The following is a 24,753-nucleotide window of genomic DNA, read 5'->3' as shown; positions in this document are numbered from 1 at the left end:
TACGCAGTTAATAGGAAACACACAAAAGTAGCTTAAAAAGAAGTTAATGCAGTGCCGTTCAACAGAATTTTCTGCAATGATGCAAATATTCTACACCTACACTATCTAATACAGTAGCCACTAACCACACGTGGCTATTGAGCACCTGAAATGTAGCTAGTGTGACTCAAGAACTAAATTTTTAATTGTATTCAATTTTAATTACTTTAAATTTACATAGCTACATGTGGCTAGTGGCTACTGTACTGAATGAACAGTACAAATGTAGTGCACAGTTAACATAGAAACTGAAAAAATTAAGAAAACTAGTAGGAATCGCTTATTCCTTCTGTCTAGAGCAGTACTACAAGAGGGAAGAAAAGGTAAGTAGAGACCAGATATTTAGCTAATGAACCTAAAAGCCATCAACAGTGATTACACTAATACTCAGCATAGGGCTTCCCTGGTGGCACAGTGGTTGAGAGTCTGCCTGCCAATGCAAGGGACACGGGTTTGTGCCCCGGTCCGGGAAGATCCCACATGCCGCAGAGCGGCTGGGCCCGTGAGCCATGGCCGCTGAGCCTGCGTGTCCGGAGCCTGTGCTCCGCATTGGGAGAGGCCTATGTACCGCAATTAAAAAAAAAAAATACTCAGCACAACAGTGGTTCTCAACTGGGGGCAAGATGGTTTTCTTCCCAGGAGACACTGAGCAAGGTCTGGAGACATTTTAGTGGTCACAATTGGTGGAGCTGATGCTCCTGGCATCCAGTGGACTGAATACCCTGCATGCATACAAAAATGTATCCCCCAACACAACAAATTATCTGGCCCAATATGTCTGTATCGCTGAGGTTGAGAAAACCTGCTACAGGGACAAGTCACAAAATTTCCTTGGCTAGAATCATTTGCCATTATAAGAGTCAGACAATATAAACACAATCATTATATACCTGATCATTAGTATTTTCATCTTATACAATTATGACAAAGCTACTACATATATTTGTATCTTAAAATTTTGCCTTTAATTCGCTTATAAAATATCCATGCAGACAGTCTTCTTCACTGCATGTCCCTGGAACCTGGTATAGAATATGCCTGACAACAGTTACTGAATAATAAGACTTAAAATATCCCATCAAAGTAAGCTTGTAGAAAGAATTTCCAACAGCCTATGACAAGTCCATATAGCCTATGACATTGTCCATTTAACAATACCCCTCTTGGCTACCTTAAATAATTTAAAACAACTCAAACTCCTAATTACCTTCAAAACTCTTGAAAGATTCAAAAAGTTCAATCAGAGACTGAGTGGACAGTTGTTCGTGATACTTAGAAGCCACTTGCACACAAATCTGTAGATTCTGACGAATATTGGCAGATAGCATGGCTCTGAGGCATTCCAGGGAGTCTTCTACTGATAAGGACCCAAAGTAATTCACTAACCACTAGAGGACAAAATAAATAAGTAAATAAATAAATGAAACAAAGTTAAACCTAATGGTGGTATGAAATTACTATCATTCAGTAACACAAATACATTTTCGGTATACCAATTAATCATAACTAATAGTTAGGTAAGAGCCTAAAATACCTCAGGGTTAAGAAGATGGGTATGAACAACCGCACGCTTTATATCATATAAGTCAGTGAAGTGTTCTAATGCACGCTGCAGGAGGCCAGCCTTCTCACACAGCTGAGCGATATGAGCCCGGTCATAATGCGTGAACATCTGATTCCCTAGAATAGCATCTGCGACCTATAAAACCATAAAAAGGATGAGTTTATTTTACTACTCCATTTATATCAGTAACTCCATATGCAGATTACATATTAAGATTCAACAGTGAATTAATTGGTAAAGGAGAGAAAGTACAAAAGAATGTTAGCTAAATTTTCTAAAATGAGGAATAGGCATGTCAGTAGCTTCAAATAATCTAAGAAGCTCTGAATAACTACAAAAACAGTGTTGGAAACATGCCTAGAAAGCATGAAAACACGTACTTGAGGTGCATGCATAAGGTTCATCTCAAGCAATCTTGTCTGTAAAGGACCTTCAGATGGGCGATTATTCTTCAGTGCATCAAGCAAGAATGCAGTACACTGCTGAATTAGATTGTATTCCATAAACACATCGACAATCTGCAAAAAAAAGATTTAAAGGAAATTGTTTTAAGATACTTAAAAACTGCTTTATGATACTGTTGACAATATATGTAAATGAAAGGAAATGAAACATTATCTCTTTCTTCACATATAAAACACTGCCAGATCAAATCCCAGATTTAAAGAATATTATTTGGACAGCATAACCTCATAATTTAAGAGTAAGTTTTTGTCTTCTGGAGTTACTTTTAGTTCTAGTAAAAACAACCACAAAGTATTTCAAGATACTATATAATAGCAGAATATAAATTGATAGATTTAAAATTTTGATGATTGATTGATTGATTGATGCATGCATGCATGCATGCATGCCACGCCACACGGCATGCAGGACCTTAGTTCCCCGACCAGGGATCGAACCCGTACCCCGTGTGGTGGAAGCACGGACTCCTAACCACTGGACCGCCAGGGAATTCCCTGATGAACTATTTAAAATATACAAAAGCATAAAAATGAAAGAGTCTGTGACTCCCACTTCATATATGCATCTCTTCCCTCTCCCTTCACCTAGTGGCAGCGGCTATCCTTTGTGTTTTATTATTCCCATATCTTTTTCATATTTTTAACACATATACCACTCTAAATGAGATGGTATTTGTTCTGCATGTTTTAGAACTGTATATAGATGGTATCTGACTGTCCACTCTTCTGCAACTTGCTTTTTTTGGTAACGTACTTAAGGTTTATCCATGTAGATCAACACAGCTCTAATTTCTACAAATAAAAAAGTTAACCCATTCTTCTCCAAAGTTGTTTAAACTCAGATCTCCCCCATTCTCTATACTTCTACAAAATACATTTTAACTCCTTTACCTGTGTGATATCAGCAAGAGGTTCTTCATCCTGAACTAACATTTGAGCAAACTGCTGCCCCTGATCTGGACTGATTCGCATAACATTTCTCAGCAGAAAGATCCAGTCTGGAGTATATCCAACCTACAAAGAGACAAAAACTTAAGCCCTGCTACAAAGTTCCATTTTTATATCATTTAAAGGCCTTTTCTGCAATAGAATCTTGCTACGACAGACAGAGCTAATGGTGAAAATACAAATTCAGTTTTAACTTAGATGCTCAATTTGATCTTGGTTTATACAAGACAAACAGACACCTTGGTGATAACATATTTGAACAAATAGCTATACATTTTTATAATTGGCTTATTCAGTCTCATTGACCACCAAAAAAATCTGTTCTAACAGGTTAAACATGCCCTAGCAGCTTAAATTCTATAAGCCATGCAAGAGTAACTGTCTCCATTTTTGAAGTGTAATTCTATATGCGAGCCATAACAGCATTTTTATACTTTTCCAAGTAATTATAAATATTTAAGGAAATTCACCATTAAAGTCACTGAGAGTTACTATAAGCTAATTCCTCTCTTAATGTTTTAATGAGTTTATGTGGAGAATCTGTTTCACTGAACTCACTTTTTTAGCATATAAAACAATCTTCTGGACTTGACCTGTTTCTGCAAAGCACTGAATGACTTTATTTGGCACATTAGCCCTTAGGTACACACTAAGTGCCAATGTAGGGTCCACAGATTTCACAAGGTCTCCCAGTTCTTCAGAGCATTCCAGCTGTCCAAAGGAAAAAGAGACTGCTTAGTAATCCATGAGCTGCTGTATAAATCAGCAATTGACACTACTTCCACTATAAATAATAACTAACATGACAGGCACTTAGTTTCTCAGTTGTCCCAGAATGTATTACAAATATGCAAGGGTTGTGGTTATAAAGACTCTTGATTTTTAAATTAGTTAATTAATTAATTAATTAATGTATTTATTTTTGGCTGTTTTGCATCTTTGTTGCCGCGTGCGGGCTTTCTCTAGTTGCGAAGAGCGGGGGCTACTCTTCGTTGTGGAGCACGGGCTTCTCATTGAGGTGGCTTCTCCTGTTACGGAGCATGGGTTCCAGGCGCACGGGCTTCAGTAGTTGTCGCTCGCGGGCTCTACAGTGCAGGCTCAGTAGTTGTGGCACACGGGCTTAGTTGCTCTGCGGCATATGGGATCTTTCCGGACCAGGGCTCAAACTCGTGTCCCCTGCATTGGCAGGCGGACTCTTAACCACTGCGCCACCAGGGAAGCCCAAGACTCTTGATTTTGTATTCACAGCAATAACTCAGAATTCTCCACACATTCTACTTAATCAAGGATAAAAACCCACCAAGACTTCACACGTACAGATACTACCAATCACCTTGTTAGGAATACAAATACTTAAAAAGCAGAATCTTGCTCCTCTAACTATTAAGAGTATTCAGATATCAGACCCACATGGTCTTAATTTTTCAAGAATAATGCAGCTCCTAATGTAATGTTATGAAATGAAAATCTGATATTCAAGGAGCCAGATGAGGCTTACCATAAAGACAATTACTAAAATTAGGGTATAATCTGTATGTCTGAAGGATCTAAGGTTCATTATCTTCTTGATTTTTGGATTTAAGGTTATAAAGCAGGACATTAATTTCAAGAGGTCAAACAGATAAAAATTTTAGAATTTTTAGGTGGTATACATGCAGATACCCTCCCCTGTACTATTCAACCTGCCTTAGTCAGCTGCCCAATCTGGAAAGCAGCTTCTCTAAAAGAGTTCTGCTTTATATACTAGAGTTGATTTTCTATGATTATCACCGACATTCAATGAGAAGTTCTCTCAGAGTCTACACCTCTCAACCAAACACGCTAACTAATGAAGAGTTGACCGGTGTCCTTTTTACCACAAATGAATCCTATGTGACCATTCACCAAAAAAGGTAATGATACCCAAAAAGCTTTCACACTTATATTGGTCAACTCAGTTACCTTGGCTGTTCCCATCCTCCCTTATCTTAAGCAACTAGGATGGACTCAAATACTCGCTATGTGGCTAGTAACTATTCTTCAGCAGACTCCTGTCCAAGCATCCCAACTCCGAAGTACTATCCTCCAATATCCTATAAGACTGCCAGAAGCTGGGTCAAGAAACAAGGACTTACAATTAGTAATGTAAAAATATAACCAACATAACACTAAAGCCAAAAGGTCTAACATTAGAAGTTATTCACTACTCAGAGTGCTATAAACAGTACCACCTCAGTTCTTGACACTGGCCTAAGACATGGCAATTCAATATTGCCACTTTGTGGAGAAAGGCTTTCTATGGTGGTATGAAAGGAATAATACCACTAAAAGATTGTTTAAACTTGTTAATTGCCTTACAAATAAGCAACATTTTCCATAATGTGCTCCAGAAAACATAATACCATTAGATACTCTATGTAAAAAGAAATCAGTAAGTACTGAGTGAATTTAAAAGACACAGAGAAATCTTACAGTAAAGAAAGCTGGTTAACAACAGTTTTTAAAGATTTATGTTTAAATAATTTCAAGAAATTAAGTTAAATATTTTTTCATGTAATGCCAATTAACATTCTGTGAAATCTCTTTGGGAATCTATATCACTGCTAATTAGACAGCCCTGCTGTCTTGTTAACATATTTCCGAGCCAACGTTTTATATAACATGTTTCCCTTGCACACCCAAACATGGTTACTAGCAGCAAATATCACAGTTTTGGTACCTGGGAAGTTCTACAAGAAAAGATATGATGTTGTATGGTTGAAACTACTGGGCATATCAAGTGTGGGATGCGCGAGAAAGGAATACATTCTTAGGTCCAAGTGAGTGTTACATACGTTGACAAATATGAATGCGCAAAGCGTCTCACACTACGCTTTTCCTAAAGCAAAAGGATAGCAATTTGCTTCCAGATTAGTAGTTTTAACCACCAAGCAAGTAATCCTGGATTCCATTTTAAAATAGATATCCTACCCTCAACATGCCACAAAATAAATACATTTTCAAAAGGAAATAAGTTTAAGCATCTCATGCAATGTCTATTCTTGTTCTATTCCTACAAGCAATAAATAATGGATGGAGATGTTCTGGCACAGCCTATGTTTTTAACTTGCTAACATAGTATTTAATCAAAGCAAAAATATGCTAACAGAAGTTAATATACCTTATCTTCTTTTAACCATTTCTCCAAAAGCTGTTTCCGCCCTTGCTGAAGTACAGGCCTACACAGTTCTAAGGATTCGTATTTGTTTAGCTGGCCCTGGTCCAAAAGGATTCCAAAGTACTGAAGTAGGGGAGAAGTTTGACCTGGCTGAGCTGGGACACTCTGGAACCGACGGATGGTGTCTGGGGTACGAAGGATTCCCTTTAAGAAACAGAAATGTTACAGACTCCTTTTAAAGATGATCCAACATCACACTAATAACTCCATGGGTCTCTTAAGTCAATTTTAAAGGCATGATTCCATCTACTAAAACAAAACCTCAAATCTTCAATATATTGAATAGTAAAGATTTAGTCACACTTCTGGTTCAATGTTATGAGATTATCCTGAATCAGGAACATACCAACCTAATTATAATAATGTCAATGTGTAAGACAATAATAGTTACAACTAGCTATTATTCCAGGTTCACATTAGGTTAAGTGGAAATTTCATTACACTGGTCAGGGAGTAAGGTGTTAATTCAGTCCAACATAATACAAAGGTGATGAGGATAAATTCAGCTCCATTTCAGACAACTCTTCCTACCATAAATTGAACAGGATTTGTTTAATTTTCAACTCTTAGAAATAAAATCAGTAGCTATCACAGATCAAGCAGTATAACAACTGAGTAACTAAACAGTATTACATCTATGTAAATCACAGCTTGTTAGATCTATATATCATTCTGACATCCTGAGTTTTAAAAAGCTAACCAAATCTAGAGCACAGAAAAGTAATTATATCTAGAGGTACTGACAAGTAACTCATTCTACTGGAAAACATATCCTAAAAAAAGATTAGTTTCTCTGTGGAAAGCTGGTTCCAGTTCTAACTAACAGTATTAGAAATAGAGCATATTAGCATTAATCCAATCATGGCAACTTCACTTTCATAACTATTTACCTTTGGTGCATTAGCAGCCACCTTTGCTGCCTCTGAGTAATTTCCCTGGGCAAAAAGAGCATTAAATTTCCGGGCAAAGAGTTCTTCAGCACCAGCCAAGTTGTTACGTACAGCCATTCTCAGGGCCAAATCAGGATTTTGTAGGACATTGGTGATATAAGGAATTATGTTTTCTTCTTCCACACATACTGAGAGAACCTGCAATTTAAGATCTAATGAATAGCTGCAATGTGTTCATGTGAGCATCAGTGAAACCAAGTCCATTTAGAGCTGATGACTACTGAGTCACAAAGGTAATAAAACTGTGACAGCTGCTTTCTTATTGCCATTAAAAAAAAAAGAAAAAAAAAGAGGGCAGAAAAGACTAAAGGGTACTAAGCTATTTACGGGTTCCTAAAATATGGCCATCTTATAATATAAATAACTCCCCACTTCATACTGTCCAAACTCTAACTGCTTTGCTACCATTCATTCATTCTTAACATGGTATGAGCTCACCTGGAAGAAGTTTAAGGTACATTCCTTCTAACTTTAGTATTTTTCAGTAATTTTAATTACATTTACATTCCCAGAGTCCAGATTATATACTCAATGAGGGGAGGACCACTGAATCCTCAGGCACCTTATATACCGCAAGGTATACAGTAGGTGCTTAATAAATGTGGCACCAGTGAAGAGGAACTTCTAATTGCTTCTTTTTGAAGAACAATTACCTACCCTCAGTCCTCCTAATAAGTCACAGAACACTGCTTAAAAGCTGAATTCCTGTCAATTGCCAAAGAGAAAGGGAGCCCTTCACTATGCATCCATTCCTCTCCCCAACACCAGAGCGGGTATACATCCCAGTAAACTACTTATATTACCCCCAACAGCAGTTCTCATACTATTATTTCTCATCTAAGTGTTTTTCAGTCACTATTCCACATAAGGAAAGGGACTTATCTTTGTTTAATTGTATTATTAGCACCAGGCAGTGTTTAGCACAAAGTAAATGCTTAATATTTGTTAAATAAATGAGAACTCAATAACCAAACAGGTAATATCTATTTGCCCGTTCTATTATTCCTTTTGAGGAAAGTGAAAAAATTTTAACCTCCGAAATTCTTTCATTTCTACAGATCTGACCCCCATCGCCAAAAGCTTAGGCCATCTTATATCTGCAATGTGTCACTCTACTCCGTATTAAGACACACCTTTTAAAAAAAGGAAGAATTACTTTCTGTATAGTCATTTGCATTCCACCCATCTTTAATTTAATACTTACCTCCTAGGAAAAATAAGGGAGATGAACAAACCCACTTCTAACTATACTTTCTGTAGTCTTCCCCAAACACCAAACCAGTTTCATCTTTATCCTACTTATAGACTGTACTAGCAGATTTCTAGAAACCAGAACTTAAAATCTACAGGGGACAAAGAAGGTTCCTGTACCTTCTAAAGTACTCAGTTCTACCAAGTTCAGAATGTAAGCTAGATATTGGCAACAATGTCATCTTGATCACTTTTGATTTTTCAACCAACAGAAACCACACACTCATTCCTTCAGGGCATAGGTCCAGCTAGAGTTGGTTGGCTCTGATCAAAAGAGTAAAGCCCTGAAGCCTAAAGGTTACTGTAAACATTCACCTTCTTATTCAAAGCAGCTGGCACAGAAAATTTGTGGGGGGAAGGGGAGGAAAACAATAAGTTCCCAGAATTAAAGTTATGAATATTAAATACATATGGTAAAATTATGCAAGATACTTTAGTTCAAATAATAGTCTCAAAAAAACCCCCCAAAAAACAGTAGTCTCTGGCTTAACAAATTTATCATTATAAAATTATCACTAACCTAGTTCCTCAGAAGACCCATTCATTCTTGATTTTTCCAAGAGAGACACATGCAACTGAATAGATGAACGCTACTAAATTTTTAAAGTAGCTTTTGTGCCAGACGCTGACTGGTGTAGAAATACAATTAAACAAAGAAAAGCCCCTTTCCTAAGGGAGAATAGTGACTGAAACAACTGTAATTCATTGTGGTAAGTGCCATGAAGAGGGCTACCTAAGATCTAGGGACATAGTAGGGAAAGACTCTCTTTCTCTAGAGTATTTCTCTCTTCATATACATACCATTTTCTGGAAATTAACAGAATAAAGGAGAAAAAAACCTATCTACTTCTTTTGCTTACCATCTAGGGAAAATACTAATTTGGAGGAAAACCAGTAAAAGGCAAGGCCAGTAAGAGTACTGTTTTTGAAAATTTAACCATTTTCTTTTACGGAAAAAGATACTTCCTGGTATATTTTAAATTACATTAAAACACTAAAACACAGAAAAAGGATCACTTGTGTTAGGTGGTATGAGGAGGTATGTCAAATGTGACAAATTCAGAACAGCTAATATACTCCCTAATTGGATAACTTTTCAAGTACCCTCACTGAACATATCATAGCTACTGTAACATATCACCTTCCAACATTAAACATTTAGTAATAATTAAAGAGGTAGGGAAAAAGATGTTAAGAAGAATTCTTTTCTTTGTAGTTGATAATTTGTCTTAGAGAGATCATAGGAATAAAACCCCTATAAAAAGTATACAATCTGGGAATTCCCCTGTTGGTCCAGTGGTTAGGACTTGGCGCTTTCACTGCTGAGGTCCGGCTTCAATCCCTGAACAGGTAACTAAGATCCCACAAGCTGCGAGGTGCAGCCAAAAAAAAAAGTACACAGACTGTCAAATGTGACCCTACTAGTTTCTTTGCATGAAGAGTTACTTCTCTTGATAATAGAGACACACACACAATCCTAGGCGGCTATACTGTATGCCAAATAGTTTCTCTCTCTGAGACAGTGTTAAAGAGAGACTGTTATCAGATGCTTCTGCATTTTTAGGTATATATTATTTTCTGACATCCAAAGTTACCATTTATTTTTTGAAAAAAAGCTAACACTAATAAGTGCTCTTTTATTTTATCACTTAATTTAATTTTCAAGGTTTCCTTACTTGTCCCTTTCTGTTTACTCCGATTATTCCAGCTGTGGCTTCATGAGGTGCAGTGACAAAGATTGTTTCTCCACTGATTCTATTCATGTAGATGCAGGTACCAGTCTCAAGATCATACAGGTGGATATAACCATACTTAGTAATCAAGAATACTACGTCATGCTTTTCACTGATCTGTATAAAGAAAATCAACACTTCAGTAAAATAATGAATCTATAAACAGAAAATTTAGTCCAATTCCATTTTAGAGATGGGTGAAATTCTAGAATTTTGACAAGAGGCTTATATGAAAAATTAAAAGCTAGTATTTATGGCTTCCTCATTTTTACAGCAAATTAAATATGGGATATCCCAAGCTCTTACATAAAACACAAGAATATTAATAACTTGTATAAAAGAGAAAAACATCATATTGAACAACCTGGGATAACCCAATTTATATATTACATTAAAGAAAGAGTATTACTTTACAAAGTTTCACTAACAAACTATTTTTGAGTAAAGTCACCACTTAAATTATATTGACTATCGGTTGTAGTTTTTGAATTGTGTTAGGAGGAGAGATTTTAAGTTCATTTGTTTTGCTTAAAATACCTGCATTGCAACAGGAAAGTCATTTTGTGCTTCTGGAGGAAAGAAAACATCCACTGCCTTCTTTGGAAAGGGTTGGTTCCCTGTAGGTGGTGTGCCAACTTCAATGATATGTAACTGTTCAAAAGAAAATAAAACTTATGATCAAATGCTAAAAGGACCATAGCAGCTTTATTTGTAGCCCCAAACTAAAAACAACCAAAATGTCCTATGATAGGTGAACATTAAACTATATGGTACAACCATACCATGGATCTCCTCAGTAATAAAATGAATGTTCACGGACACTATGCCCTATGGGAACACACAAAAAAAGGCACTCTCAGAAGATCACATACTATATGATTCTATTTACATAGCATTCTTTTTTTTTTTTTTGCGGTACGCGGGCCTCTCACTGCTGTGGCCTCTCCCGCTGCGGAGCACAGGCGCCGGACGCGCAGGCCCGGAGGCCATGGCTCACGGGCCCAGCCGCTCCACGGCACGCGGAATCCTCCCGGACCAGGGCACATACCCGCGTCCCCTGCATTGGCAGGTGGACTCTCAACCACTGTGCCACCAGGGAAGCCCTACATAGCATTCTTGAAGAGACAAAATTCTAGTAATGGAGAGTAAATTAGTGATTTTCAGGAGTTAAAGATGGTGAGGGAGAGGTAAGTGGTTGTGACTGTAAAGGGGTAGCAAAAGCGAAATCTTTGTGGTGACAGAATAGTATGTACCTTGAATCTATTCATGATAAAATGACACAATTATACAATTGAACCAATATCAACTTCTGGTTTATCTACTGTACTACATCGCTATGTAACCTTTAGGGTAAACTAGGTAAAGGGCATGGGATTTCTCTGTACTGTCTTTGCAGCTTCCTATGAATAATATGTATTATTTCGAGATAAAAATTTTAAAAAGTCGGTTGAATAGCTCAATCACACCTCAATCTACTTTAAATTAAGAATGGTGAAACAATACCCACAAAAGGGCTTTTGATTGTAATTTAGTTTTCCCAAATAGAAATCTAACTTAAGTTGTTAAATTCTCCTCTGCCCACACCTACTCTAAAGTATGCACTTTAGGTAAGTATGCACTTAAGCTGAGTTGTCGCTCTAATCACATACACCTCACAAATTTGGATGAGAACATTCTGATTTTAAATGTCCGATGCTTCACATCAGTGAGCGAGGCAAGAGAAAGCAAATAATGTCAATGAAAGAGTATTATATATTTTGCTTAGTCATGTCAGGAATGGACTAAAAATAAATAATTCCGTTTCCAAGATATATAACCATATGAAAGTTATTAGGGTGGTCTCATCCTTAACTAGGATGACTAGCCATCCAGCTTAAAGGCTATCGATTACCATATTTTAGGCAATCTCTGTCTTGATTTTTAAAAACTACTTAGCATGGAAAAATATTAAGACTTCAGAGATTCTGCTATGGCAATGAGAAAAGCAGTCAAACTGAGTTTCCAGGGTCAGCAGTGCTAACTGTGGCATCCAGCAGTGCAATCATAGCAGCAGCAGGTCCGCAGTTCTGTGTCAGGACTTTTGGCTGCTGCCCATTCTCCCTTATTCCTCCTAATTTTCCAAGCTTGGTTCTTAACCTTCCTAGCTATTGAAAACTATCCATTATCCTTTCATTCAACTTTTTATGCTCTAATCAACCACACCCTGTTTCTGTTGTCTGAAACTAAGAACCTTACAAAGTACTTCAATTTGTCCAGGTGATTTCAATATATAGTCAGCGTTGAGAAGCTCTGATTTAAGGCAATGGTACTGAAATTGTGGTCCACATTCTATCTAGTCACCTAGAGCATTTAAAATGCACATTATGAGCTCCACTTACTGAATCAGACTCTCTAGATGGAAGGCACACAAATGTACATTTTAGCCACCCTAGTGATTCTTATGCATGGTAAAGTTGAAAAACATCAAATTAAGGCCTTTGGTAAAGGCAATGAAAATAAAGTCTTACTATAAACAGCTGATACAAGTAAGTTGTTAAAGAACATTCATTTTAGACAAGTATCACTAGAAACAGAATTTAAACAAATTAAGTCACCACAAATCTGAATGTTAAAAACAAATTAGCAAGAAAGGGAGAAGACTATTTTGAAATTAGGTAACAAATTAGTTAGTGACAGAAAGACAAAAAAGATAAGTTCTCACTAAAACAATTTCCAAAGGCAAAACTTACCTTCCCTCCAGCTTGACCCCGTACTGCAAAACAAAATAACGTCGACTCTTCTGCATTTCCTTCCATCTTAAACTGTGCGAAGCTAGCCGCATGTCCTTCAATGGGCTGAGACACTTTCCTATCTACAGAATATAACTGCATAGCTCCTACCACACGATTTTGCTACAAAAGATCAAGCAGAATAAAGTTTGGGGACCCAATAACTCCCAGATTCAACAACTACTGAAATAACTAGAGTGCTTTACAAGGATTTACAATTCCTTGTTAGTCTCTCAATGTAGATTTGATACCTCTTAATTTAAAATTTAGCTGCAAACACTCTTATTAAAGCGTTAACATGAATGTTTAAAATGTGCCTCATATACAACCATCTCTTTACACTATCTTTAAAAAAAGAAAGATATAGGAGTACTCATTTTGCAGTAAATATCCACAATAAATTCCAAATCATTCATACAGGAACTCATTATCCACTCAACCTGCAAATAAGACCTAAAAACACCTTGGTAAGAGTACTCTGAACTGTATGTTAGTATGAAAGCATTAAGCCAGCAACCTCTATTTCCTAAAAACAAAAAAAAAGGAAGGAAAAAAAACAGTCTTCCAAAATAAATCAGATTTGCAAAGACAACCTAATTTCAAAATAAATTGCATTCTGAGCCCATTAATTCTCTAAACCTTTTCTTTATTAAAAACTAGAAAAATGTTACCTGTGCAGATATGCCAGTCAGAAGTAACCACTTTTGCTTTGCATCAGTACGATAATTGATAATCTGGCACCCTGCAAGGCTAGAATGGCGATCAAACATTTTCACTGGCTGAGACTCTCCTTCCATACTCCAATGATAAACTGCATTATCCGTAACAAGAGCAACCGTGTTCAAAGAGATCCATTTCCAGAAGGTGACATCATCGGTCATGGTATGGGCCTTCATTTTACTTTTCATTTCAATGTTAAATATCTGAAGAGTTTTCCCAGCTAAAAACAAAATTAAGAATTATGAATCACTAAGAAAGCAAAGTTCAGGATAAATTAATATCTAGCTAGACTCTCTGCAGCAAAATCTGTAACTTCCAAACAAAATGGTTCTATCATGAGACTAATAACCAACTACAGAAGTCACACTGACAGACTAGCAACCATTGAAGAGATACAGCTGAAACTGAGTAGTCTACATCTAACTGTGACACAAAAACTCTATCACCTCTAATCAAGACATTTTAAACAGACAGTATGACTTCCAAAGAATTCTAAATCTCAACTAAAAATGAGTCTAAAGAACAGCTCACTTAACAATGGAAAACAAGTTGTAATCTTCATGCTTAATTAAGAATGCTTAGCCATAAACTGAGTTAGTGGTACGTACACAGAACAAAGCAAATCTGATTCAAGCACATGGGGAAAATGTCTACGTTTTAAAAGGCAGTCATCCTTGCCCCCCCCCCCCCGCCCCCGCCCCATTCAACTAAATCTTGTGGAAACTTCTCTTTGGAGGAGGATATACTTCAACTCTACCTTGTATCACTAGCATATAAGAGAAGTGCATGCTACCTTTATTTGGTTTAAGATACAAAGGGAAGGTAGGGGTGCTGGAGAAAAGGAGAGGGAGACAAAGGCTCCCTCAGTTTCTCAGTTTCAGATGTTAATATACTAGAGATAAGAACAAAATTCAAGCTTCATCCAATTAAGACAGCAAACATTTAGTAAAAGAAGGATGAAATTTGCCTTGAATGTTAACAGTTCACTGAGTCAGATACAAAGGCTTGTACTTATAATTTGAAATCCATCACAGTCCCAAAAGTGATTTGGTTTAAATTACTAGAGGTCAAAAGCCCACGGCTGACACTAGGCTATCTAATTCAGATTAGTCCTTGGAGACTAAGGAAAACTCCACTACTGAGCCATAGAGAATCTGGCTCCTGAAGAACAAAAATTATAAGATAGTATGGGGGTGAGACTGGGGGTGGAGAGAGGGACGGGACCGGACACAAAACATACAGCTTTGTACCACGACCCTTCCTAATTACTATATGGGTAAAAGCTTCTTCCATAAAACGAAGAATGTTATTCCCATCCCACACAATATGTAAACCACAACCAGACTTGAACAATTGTGAGAGTTATAGTCCTGTTTATAAAAAGAAACCAAGGGATTTGAAACTGGATTCAGAGGGAAGCAGTATTTGGGAATGAAGTACTTTCCTCTGCTGCCTTCCCCAGCCCCTAGCTAATTACACGTTTTATTCTTTACATGAAAGGGGTTGGTGGGGTGGTTTCGGAAGGAGGGCAGGGATGACAGCTTAACTCTGTAATGTAGACATACAGGCACAAATCATTTCAATTTATTCTTTTTATAGAACAGGACAATAACTAATACAATCTAATTTAAGATAACTCACCATCTGCACACATAAGAAAGCATTAAGAAATGTGATAAAATAACAATAACATTAAAAATAGCAAAGAATTTTGAGAAAATTAAAACGATGGCCTTTTAATAGAGGTGTGAGAGCTGCTAAGCTTTAAATTCTTTAAGGAGGCTGAAGGGAGCTTAATACCTTAAAGTATAATATGTATTGTTTAATGGAAGCAAATAATAGATCACTGCCACAAAACAAGTATCCCAGGTAAAAGCTGGACCATCTTTCCTTGAGATGAGATCAACTCCTATCTTGGATATGTAATGGAGACTTATTTGTTTGAATATGTTTGCCCCCCGACCCTCAGCCAACCAATTTAATCTCCAACCAGAGTTACTACTAAATACAAAGTATAAATCATGTGGGGAAAAAATGTATTAAAAAGTCTGTTTAAATACTTCAGCACCTCTAACAAGTCACCCACAAATTTATCAAGAAATTACTAGGAATCTGAACTCTTCCTCCTACAACCAAGAAGAAAAAGGACAAAGCAAAAAATAGGCAATTAAATGTGCCTTTCAGATTCAGCCAGTTTGTTACCTAGCCCTCTTAAAAACCTATTTTAAACGGTCAATTTCACTCAGTCTATAGTTCAAAGGAAAAAAATTTACATAGACTTCGAGAGAGTATGAGGTTCTCTGAACTGTTTAGATTGACAGGCTGTACAGTTCCCTGTTGTGACAATTAAAAAGTTAGTCTGAATAAACTGTAACACCGTTGATTCCAAAAATTTAATACCCACCTACACACACACACACACTTTAAAAAATGAGTGTAAATTCAAGCCATTTTTAGAACTTGATAATCTAAATGAAACACAAGCCTGAAGCATAAAAAAGGCACAGCATGAAGAGCAAGTTTATCATCATAACAAACTTCGGCAATGTTTAGGTGCTAGTATTAGTAAAGTATATTTTATTCCAGAATATGAATCACTAATTTATGTCTTCTGTATATGGAGTCATGTTTTCAGTACAATCTTATCACACTGTAGGTATAAAATTTAAATTCATTTAATCTAAAACTTAAAATTTTCCAAGTAGATCTTATGAGTAGAAAGTAAGACATCTCACAGAAATATGCCTAGTAAAAGTCATGAAAGTAGTTAAAAATCAAATACAGTAACAGCTTTAACTTTGCAGATCTATTTAACCAAATTTAATCAATATACTAAAAAAATAGATCCTAATTATTGTATTTGAATAAATTATACATGGAAAAGAGTTTTAAGAAAAAAAAACCCACGAGCTTTTTATACCTTTTAGTGCAATTACTTTGCTGGCTGGATTCATGATGGCGCTGTCTGCTGAAATTGGTCTTCGAATTGGATTACTTGGGTCATTCATATCAATAATTACCACCTGGGCCTGCTCTCCTACTTTCTCTCTAATGCAGATGAATTTGTCTGACTCCATAGTCAGGGTACTGAAGCCGATGTTTGCTGGGTTTATACCCAGGTTTTGGAGCTGACGGAAAAAAACAAAAAATATTAATAAATCATATTACAAAGCGAATTAGAAAGACTTGATATTCATGTATTGTTATCATTACAAATCCTCACTTAACCATTACTGCTTCAAGGTCAACAGTGACAACTCCATTGATTCAAGTGAGGCAATTACTATTATGGACCTTCTCTCTTCCAACAAATACGGCATTCAATTGTTTTGTTATAACCTTGTAGTTGTAACTTGAGATGTATAACCCTCTGTTTACAACTAAGAGGCAGAATAAATAGATATAAAGATAAAGGAAAGAGCTACATCTGACAGCTAGCCTTTATGGGTTAAGGGAACTGAGGTAATCAATGCTTCTTGGTTTAAGATCTTTGAACTATTGCATCTGTCCTCTCTAATCCCCTTTAGCAATTAGTAGTTACTTGTTCATATGCATTGGACCTCAGGAATCTGAAAATTAAATTACAGCATAAAATGAGAGATTTAAAAATTTCACAGGGTTCTTGGTCTAAAGGAACTTGGATTAGCCAGAGCAGACAAACAATACTTTGCAAAAAGTGCCAAAACAAAGATAGGAAAGAGAGATCCTGTCAAAGGAGGCCTTACAGGGAAGGGAATGAACGTGAACGCTCAACAGAAGGAAGAACAAATGCTAAGGCCTAGAGATACAAAAGTGTGGTCTGCTAATGGAACTGTAAGTACTTTTGTAACATTGGGAACATAGACTATGAAAGGCTTTCAGAGTAGAGAATTAAGGTTATAAACACAAGCAAGGGCTGGAGTGATAAGCTAAATGTACCCCAGTAAGAATCCTGAATTTATTCTATAGGTAAAGGAAGCTACTTAAGGATTTTAACAAGGAAAATAATGGAATCAGATTTGCTTTGTGTACTCAGAAGCTATTAAAGTATTTGCTAAGCGAATATATAGGACCTAAAGACAGCAGGTCTTTGAAAACTAGTTAAGTGTATTAAGAACAAAAGGCACTTGTTAAAAGAAGACTTCTACCAGAGTGGGTCATTTCTCTGAGTGACTAAATGTGGTATAATAGACTAAGTACCACTCAAAGGCTATCTGAAGGCTTTCTTAGCTTTGACCAGCCTAGGGTTTTTTGTTTTTTTCCTTTCCTCCAACAGATAACAAATTCACATAGAACAAAATCAAACAAAAATTTAAAAGCACAGGAAGCAAAAAAAAAAAATCAAGTCTTCCTCCTGCCTTTGTTCCCCAGATAGCCTATTTCCCTTCCCAGAGACCATCACTGTCACTACTCTCTTGTGGACTGGCTGAGCCAAATTAAATGTATTTAACTTAAATTCTTTTGTCAAACTCTTCTGCCAATAGTGCTTAACTATAACCAGACCAGGATCTCAAAAAGATACAACATTAAGATTAAGACACTACATTTTACTTTCACTTCCCTCTTATACCTCAATGACTACAGGCACAACCAATTATGAAACATAGTTACAGTAACTTAGTCACTGAATACCAGGGCAAGGAGACAAGCAATTGTCTAACTATTAACACAAACATGGTAATAAAGTAGAAGATTAACTAGTTGTACAAGCTCAAGTATCTGCTGCAGTGCAAGGCAAATACACAAGCTGTGAGATATGTAACTTATACATGAGTTTGGTTACAACAAAACTTTATGAATTATCAATTTTAATTTCTTCCTAACTTTAACTTTTAGTGACTTTTAGTTTCAGAACTAATGGAGGAAGATAAATATAAGTGGTCCTCAACAATATATGAAGACACTGTGTGTGGGCTTAAAGGAAGCCTTGTACAAACCAAATTGTTTGTCTAATTTCACGTGAGGTGGGCACATTCGTTTTTCTGAGTAGACCAGTCCTCAGACTCTTAAGCTTAATTGATAGTTACCTTTCCAATAATTAAAAAAATATTCCAGTAGATCCTAGAGCTCCCACAACTATATATGTAAAAGCAACAAGTTATCGTCTAGACTACTCTGTAAAAAAAGAATTCTATGTTTCTAAGTCACTACCAAGCATTCACCTAAGGCAATTTTGAGTCCCAACTGTCACAGCTTAAATCCTACATTGTCTGAGAAAGTAAAAATAAAGTGTTAGTCAAACAGTAAAATTAAAAGTAAAACAAGGATGCAAACCACAAACACTACTAATTGAACCCATAAATGATTCTAACAGATTCCACATAAGAGGCAGGTACAAGACAACTGTAAGAGAAGAAAACACTATTAGAAAAGGCAGGAAAGAGGAGGAAAAAAGGTAAGTCAAGAAATATGTGCTTCTTATTCCCAGCTAGATCTCCAGATAAATGCAGCAAGAAAGGCACATGTTGTCAAAATTTAGCACTGACCTTCAGCCTCAGAGCTGTTTTATTTGCAGAAAAGGCAAAGATCTGGTTCAAAGGGGGTGGGGTTCCTGTACTCCTCACAATTTAGGTAATCCTTATTTTCTTTTCTCATTAAACACATTCTACCAAGAAAGCTATGCATATATATTTTTAATCTTCTCTATCAAGAATGTACTCCATGTGAAACAAACATACACCCTTTATTTAAAAAACAAAATTAAGCAAGAGGTAGATGGCAAATTCTCACCAATCCACATATTTAAACATTTTAAGGAGCCTACTTAAGTAATGCCCATTTATACAACTAAATAGGAAACTTCTCCTTCCTAAAAAGCCTATCCCAGTTGTTAGGATAAGTGACAGAACTTCAAGTGACCTACTCCTATCAGTTAACAGAAAGTTACATTTGCTCCCTTCTCTTCAAATAATGTCAGTAAGAATTTTTCCTTACTGGTGATACTTTTCAGTGAGAATGCCCAGAACGCTCACCAATTCTTCCCATATTTTCCTAGGATATGTTCAAAAGGAAAACATCCCAGAACAGTCATAGGACAGGTCACCATCATTAATCACAATTCTGGGTTAGGTGCACTCTTAAAATAGGATCATATAAAAGGGTTACCATACTAGCTAACTGTGTCTAGCAATATTCATACAGATTAAAACTTTAAAATACATCATAGGGAATTCCCTGGTGATCCAGAGGTTAGGACTCTATACTTCCACTGCTGAAGGCCCGGGTTTGATCCCTGGTCAGGGAACTAGGATCCCGCAAGCCACTCAGCGCAGACAAAAAAAGCCAAAAAACACTGTAATGTTTTTAAACAGATTTCATTTTCAAAACAGCACATACTAGCCATAAAATATTCTAATCAATCATAATGCACACATGAAAGTATGTATTTCCATTCTCCCTTTAAAGAAAAACATTAATGGCACGTGCACAAAAGCACACAAACTATCAACTGCTCCCCCTTTAAAGAAAGCCACCCAAACTGTGTAATTTGTTTAGTTTCCAGGCTAGATTTTGGACACTGGTCTGTAAGTGGCAATACTGTAGGACTTGACACGTAAGTCTAGTTCAGATCCCAAAAAATAAGTTCAGTTGTCCATCCCTCAGTATCCATTGGGGATTGGTTTCAGGACCCCTCGCAGACACCAAAAATCCACAGATGCTGGAAAGTCCTTCATATGGACGGGAAACCGCAGATATGGAGGGGAGGGCTGACTGTAAATATTAACAGATTTACTGTTAATCAGCACACCCAAAACTCTGGAGTGCCCTGGAATTACATTTTACAAACGATACGAAAATGATTCCTTTTCCCTCTCCTCCCCTCCTCACCGCAATTTGGATCAACATGCCAAGAGAACAAAGTGAAACACTGCATTCTTAGTTCTGAAGTGAAAAATAGTATTTCAGATTCCCCATAACCTAGAGAACACAGAGGGCTCTTCATTCAAGTAGACAATTACTGTACAAATGTATAACTCTGATTATAAACTACAAGTGCTATCCAGAATTAGTTCTGTGGATTCCTCATAAGAGCCAAAATGTCTGGGTTTAGCCCTAGTTTTGCCACATAAATGATCATGGGCAAATCAATTATCTCTGTGTATCCATTTCCTCACCTGAAACATGTGAGATGATAGTACATATCCCACAATTGTGAGGATTTAATGTGAAGTGCTTTCAGAACAGTGCCTTACACATAGTAAAACTTCAATAGATACTATTAGTACATATAACACATCAGTACTTAGGCCAGCTCAAGGTAAGCTTTTTTTGTATTTGCATTTTATCTGCTTAATACAGCTGTCCTAGAAGTTGGCTGAAATGCTGGGTGTGAATTTCTTTTGATTACTGATAAAAGATTACCGGTCTCTGGGTGCTTAACTTATTAGACACTGAAGTTTTGTTTGTTTTTCTTTCAAGAAAAGGAAATTACTCTTTAAAATTTCCAATTCTGCTCTTTAATTTGCCTAACTAAATTTAGGTAGAGGGACTTCCCTGGCAGTCCAGTAGTTAAGACTTCGCCTTCCAATGCAGGGCATGCAGCTTCAATCCCTGGTCGGGGAGCTAAGATCCCACATGCCTCACAGCCAAAAAAACCAAAGCATAAAACAGAAGCAGGGGCTTTCCTGGTGGTGCAGCGGTTAAGAATCCGCCTGCCAATGCAGGAGACATGGGTTCGAGCCCTGGTCCGGGAAGATCCCACATGCCACGGAGCAACTAAGCCTGTGTACCACAACAAGCCTGTGCTCTACAGCCCGCAAGCCACAACTACTGGAGCCCGCGTGCCTTGAGCCTATGCTCCCAACAAGAGAAGCCACCAAAATGAGAAGCCCACACACGGCAACGAAGAGTAGCCCCTGCTCGCTGCAACTAGAGAAAGCCTGCATGCAGCAACGAAGACCCAACACAACCAAAAATAAAATAAATAAAATAAATTTATATTAAAAAAGCAATATTGTAACAAATTCAATAAAAACTTAAAAAAAATTTTTGAAATAAAGTTAGGTAGAGATGAGAATCTTCAAAATCACATAACATGGAATCATGTAACACATTCATGCTAAGTAATCCTATTTTATTTCAATTCTTATTTTTAGGGGCACTATGGAACAGTATTGCTAAGGCTTTCTAACAAACTTGGCAAATATGTCTCCTATGCCTTTGTTCAGGGAGCAGGCCAGGAAAGCTAATGCAAACGAAAGGCATAAGGTCAGTATCATAAAAAATTCTTTACTGTAAAGAGCTCAAGGCTAAGAAATAGAAGGTGAAATGGAAAGCAGCCTCAGCGTTTCTCCCCTTAGTGTGCAGAAGAGTTGAAACTACCTGGTTCACAGACATACACTGCCTCTTTCTCTCCCTTCTACCATACCTTTCCAAAACCAAAATTTCCCAACTTTTCCTAATCTGCTCATGCCCCACAATTTCAGATCCATTTATCCAACTAAACCTTAAGCTCCTCAAATAAAAGAACTTTCTTAAAGAATGAAAGCCTCTCCCATCTCTTCTTTTCAATATGCCTAAAATTCTGGAGGCCTAAATATTCTTACACAGGACAACATTCCTTTACTATATGTATACTGCTAATTACTTTTCAGGACAATTATAGATTAAAAGAGATTTATGAAACCCAGGAGTCCAACACTAATATAAATAATATAAATATAAAAGGAAAAGTTGTTTCTTGGAGAAGAAAGCTAACTTAAAAATGGTGAAAGACAGCAGAAACTAACACAAAAATGTAAAGCAACTATACCCTAATTTAAAAAAAAATGGTGAAAGACCAATGGAATTCTTTAAAAGTCAGTATTTTGCAGTCAACACAATAATTGATTTGGGCAAGGATCATCAATGGATATTAAATTAATGGATCAAATTTTGAGGAGTAACAGATATTTACAAAGTCTCAAAATATCTCCCAAGATACTACAAAGGGAAAAAGAGATTTATAGTGAAGAAACCTGTTATACATAACCTTCACCAAATGATGAGAAAGTTAATGTAACTAGCAATGAATGGGTCAAAATGACAGCATGTGATTCCCAGTGAGATGCGTTATAAAGAACACATCACTCCTGTAGTATTCCTGCCAAAAGTATATGACCTATCAGATAAACACAAATTGAAGAACATGCCACAAAATAAATGATCTGTACTCTTTAAAAGTATCTACGGGGCTTCCCTGGTGGCGCAGTGTTTGAGAGTCCGCCTGCCGATGTAGGGCACATGGGTTCGTGCCCCGCTCCGGGAAGATCCCACATGCTGCGGAGCGGCTGGGCCCGTGAGCCATGGCCGCTGAGCCTGCGCGTCCGGAGCCTGTGCTCCGCAACGGGAGAGGCCACAACAGTGAGAGGCCCGCGTACCGCAAAAAAAAAAACAAAAAAACTGTACGTCTTGAAATACAAATAGAGTTCCAGGCTAAAGACAACTAAAGAACCAGGACAACTCAATGCAATTCATGATCCTGAGTTTTCTTTTGATATAAAGAACATTATTGGAACAACTGATGAAATCTGAATAAAGCCCGAGATAACAGTATTCTGTTAAAGTCAATTTCTTCACCTCGGTTACTGCAGTATGGCTATAGAAGATCATTTTGTTATTCTTATTAAATACACACTAGGACTTCCCTGGTGGCGCAGTGGTTGAGAGTCCGCCTGCCGATGCAGGGACACGGGTTCATGCCCCGGTCCGGGAAGAGCCCACATGCCGCGGAGCGGCTGGGCCCGTGAGCCATGGCCGCTGAGCCTGTGCGTCCGGAGCCTGTGCTCCGCAACGGGAGAGGCCACAACAGTGAGAGGCCCGCGTACCGCAAAACAAAACAAAACAAAACAAAACAAAAAAAACACACACTAAAGTATGCAGTGGCAAAGAGACATCACATCAGCAAACTACTTTCAAACAGTTAAGTAAAAAATGTACGTAGAGAGGCTAGAGGATAAGTCAAATGTAGTAAAAAAAATGATAAGAACTGACACATGTGGGTAGAGTGTACAAAGAATCTTTGTACCATTCTCCAAACTTTTCCGTAAATCTCTAACTCTCTATGAATAAAATGTTTCTTACAAGAAACTTAAAGAGTCGCAACTGAAGGCAACATGTAGATCTTGCTTGGATACTGCTTTAAACAAACGAAATAACATTTGGGGCCAATCTGAATTCGGACTGGTTTTTAGGTACTGAGGAACTGTTAACTATTAGGATGCTATAATGATATCGTGATTGTAAGAAAATGTCCTTATCTTCTAAAGATGCATGCTGGAATATTTATAAAATGTCATAATAGCCTGAATTTTAAAAAAATGTTTAATTAAAACAAAAAAGCAAATACAGCAAAATATTATTAAAAATCTAGATGACAGGGTATATGCTCTTCCCAGTATTATGAAAACTTGCAAGTTTATTATTTTTTTAAGTTTTAAAAGAGGGATAAATCTCTGCTCTTATAGGTTACAGAACTTGAAAATTAAATTGCAATTGTAGGCATTAGACTTTTATTAGGCAATTTACCTGTAGGGCAGGAAGGAAGAACACAACTTCAAAAGGTAAAGATGAAAATCAAACCATTCAAAGAGTGACATAATTCCAGAGCAAGAGTTTATGCTCTGTAAAGGAGCTGTATAAGGTCTGCCCTATCAGAACTGAGAGGTTTGCTACACTGTCCAGTATGGCAGCCACTGGTCACATGCAGCTATTTAATTTTGTTCAGTAAATAAAATTTAAAATTCAGTTCCTCATTCACATCAATCTCATTTCAAGTACTCAACTACCACATGTGACTACTGTATTGGAAGGCACAGAATATAGAACATTTCCATCATTGCACAGTTCTACTGGAGAGCACTGTTTTCAGAAGTTTTTCTTGGGAATCCGACAAGGAGAAAGGGAGAAATTCTTTTACATTAAAACTCTGGTAAAATATAAAGGATAGTTGGCAAAGAAACACTTTCATCTTATATAAAGATTTCTGACAAGGGGAAGCAGGGAAAACTAGAACTTTCAGGTTTCAAAGTCCAGATATCTGCGGGAGGCCTTGGGGAAAAAAAATCTGCAAAGTTCAACGGTAGCACAAGAAAGAGCCCAAGGAAGAGCACACCTAAGTCTCAGCGCCTCTTTCAAGAAATCACTAAACATTCAAATAGCTA

At 37.0% G+C, this 24,753-nt stretch overlaps 1 protein-coding gene across 1 annotated transcript in view; it reads right to left on the bottom strand.

Annotated features, from left to right (window-relative positions):
• Window positions 1-24,753, bottom strand: part of CLTC (clathrin heavy chain) — a 60,999-nt gene that overhangs the window by 23,668 nt on the left and 12,578 nt on the right. The window contains exons 4-15 of the mRNA XM_007449093.1: window positions 16,554-16,761; window positions 13,585-13,853; window positions 12,875-13,036; window positions 10,683-10,796; window positions 10,089-10,262; window positions 7,102-7,299; window positions 6,155-6,355; window positions 3,574-3,726; window positions 2,959-3,081; window positions 1,984-2,121; window positions 1,574-1,738; window positions 1,247-1,427 (exon numbers count right to left, since the gene is read on the bottom strand). Of these exons, the coding sequence (XP_007449155.1) occupies window positions 1,247-1,427; window positions 1,574-1,738; window positions 1,984-2,121; window positions 2,959-3,081; window positions 3,574-3,726; window positions 6,155-6,355; window positions 7,102-7,299; window positions 10,089-10,262; window positions 10,683-10,796; window positions 12,875-13,036; window positions 13,585-13,853; window positions 16,554-16,761 (2,086 nt within the window). The remainder of the gene's footprint in view (window positions 1-1,246; window positions 1,428-1,573; window positions 1,739-1,983; window positions 2,122-2,958; window positions 3,082-3,573; window positions 3,727-6,154; window positions 6,356-7,101; window positions 7,300-10,088; window positions 10,263-10,682; window positions 10,797-12,874; window positions 13,037-13,584; window positions 13,854-16,553; window positions 16,762-24,753) is intronic.

Source organism: Lipotes vexillifer, unplaced genomic scaffold (assembly GCF_000442215.2).
Source record: "Lipotes vexillifer unplaced genomic scaffold, Lipotes_vexillifer_v1.1 scaffold433, whole genome shotgun sequence".
Taxonomy (NCBI): domain Eukaryota; kingdom Metazoa; phylum Chordata; class Mammalia; order Artiodactyla; family Lipotidae; genus Lipotes; species Lipotes vexillifer.
The sequence above is the reverse complement of the archived record's forward strand: the minus strand, read 5'-3'. Positions and strand labels throughout refer to the sequence as shown.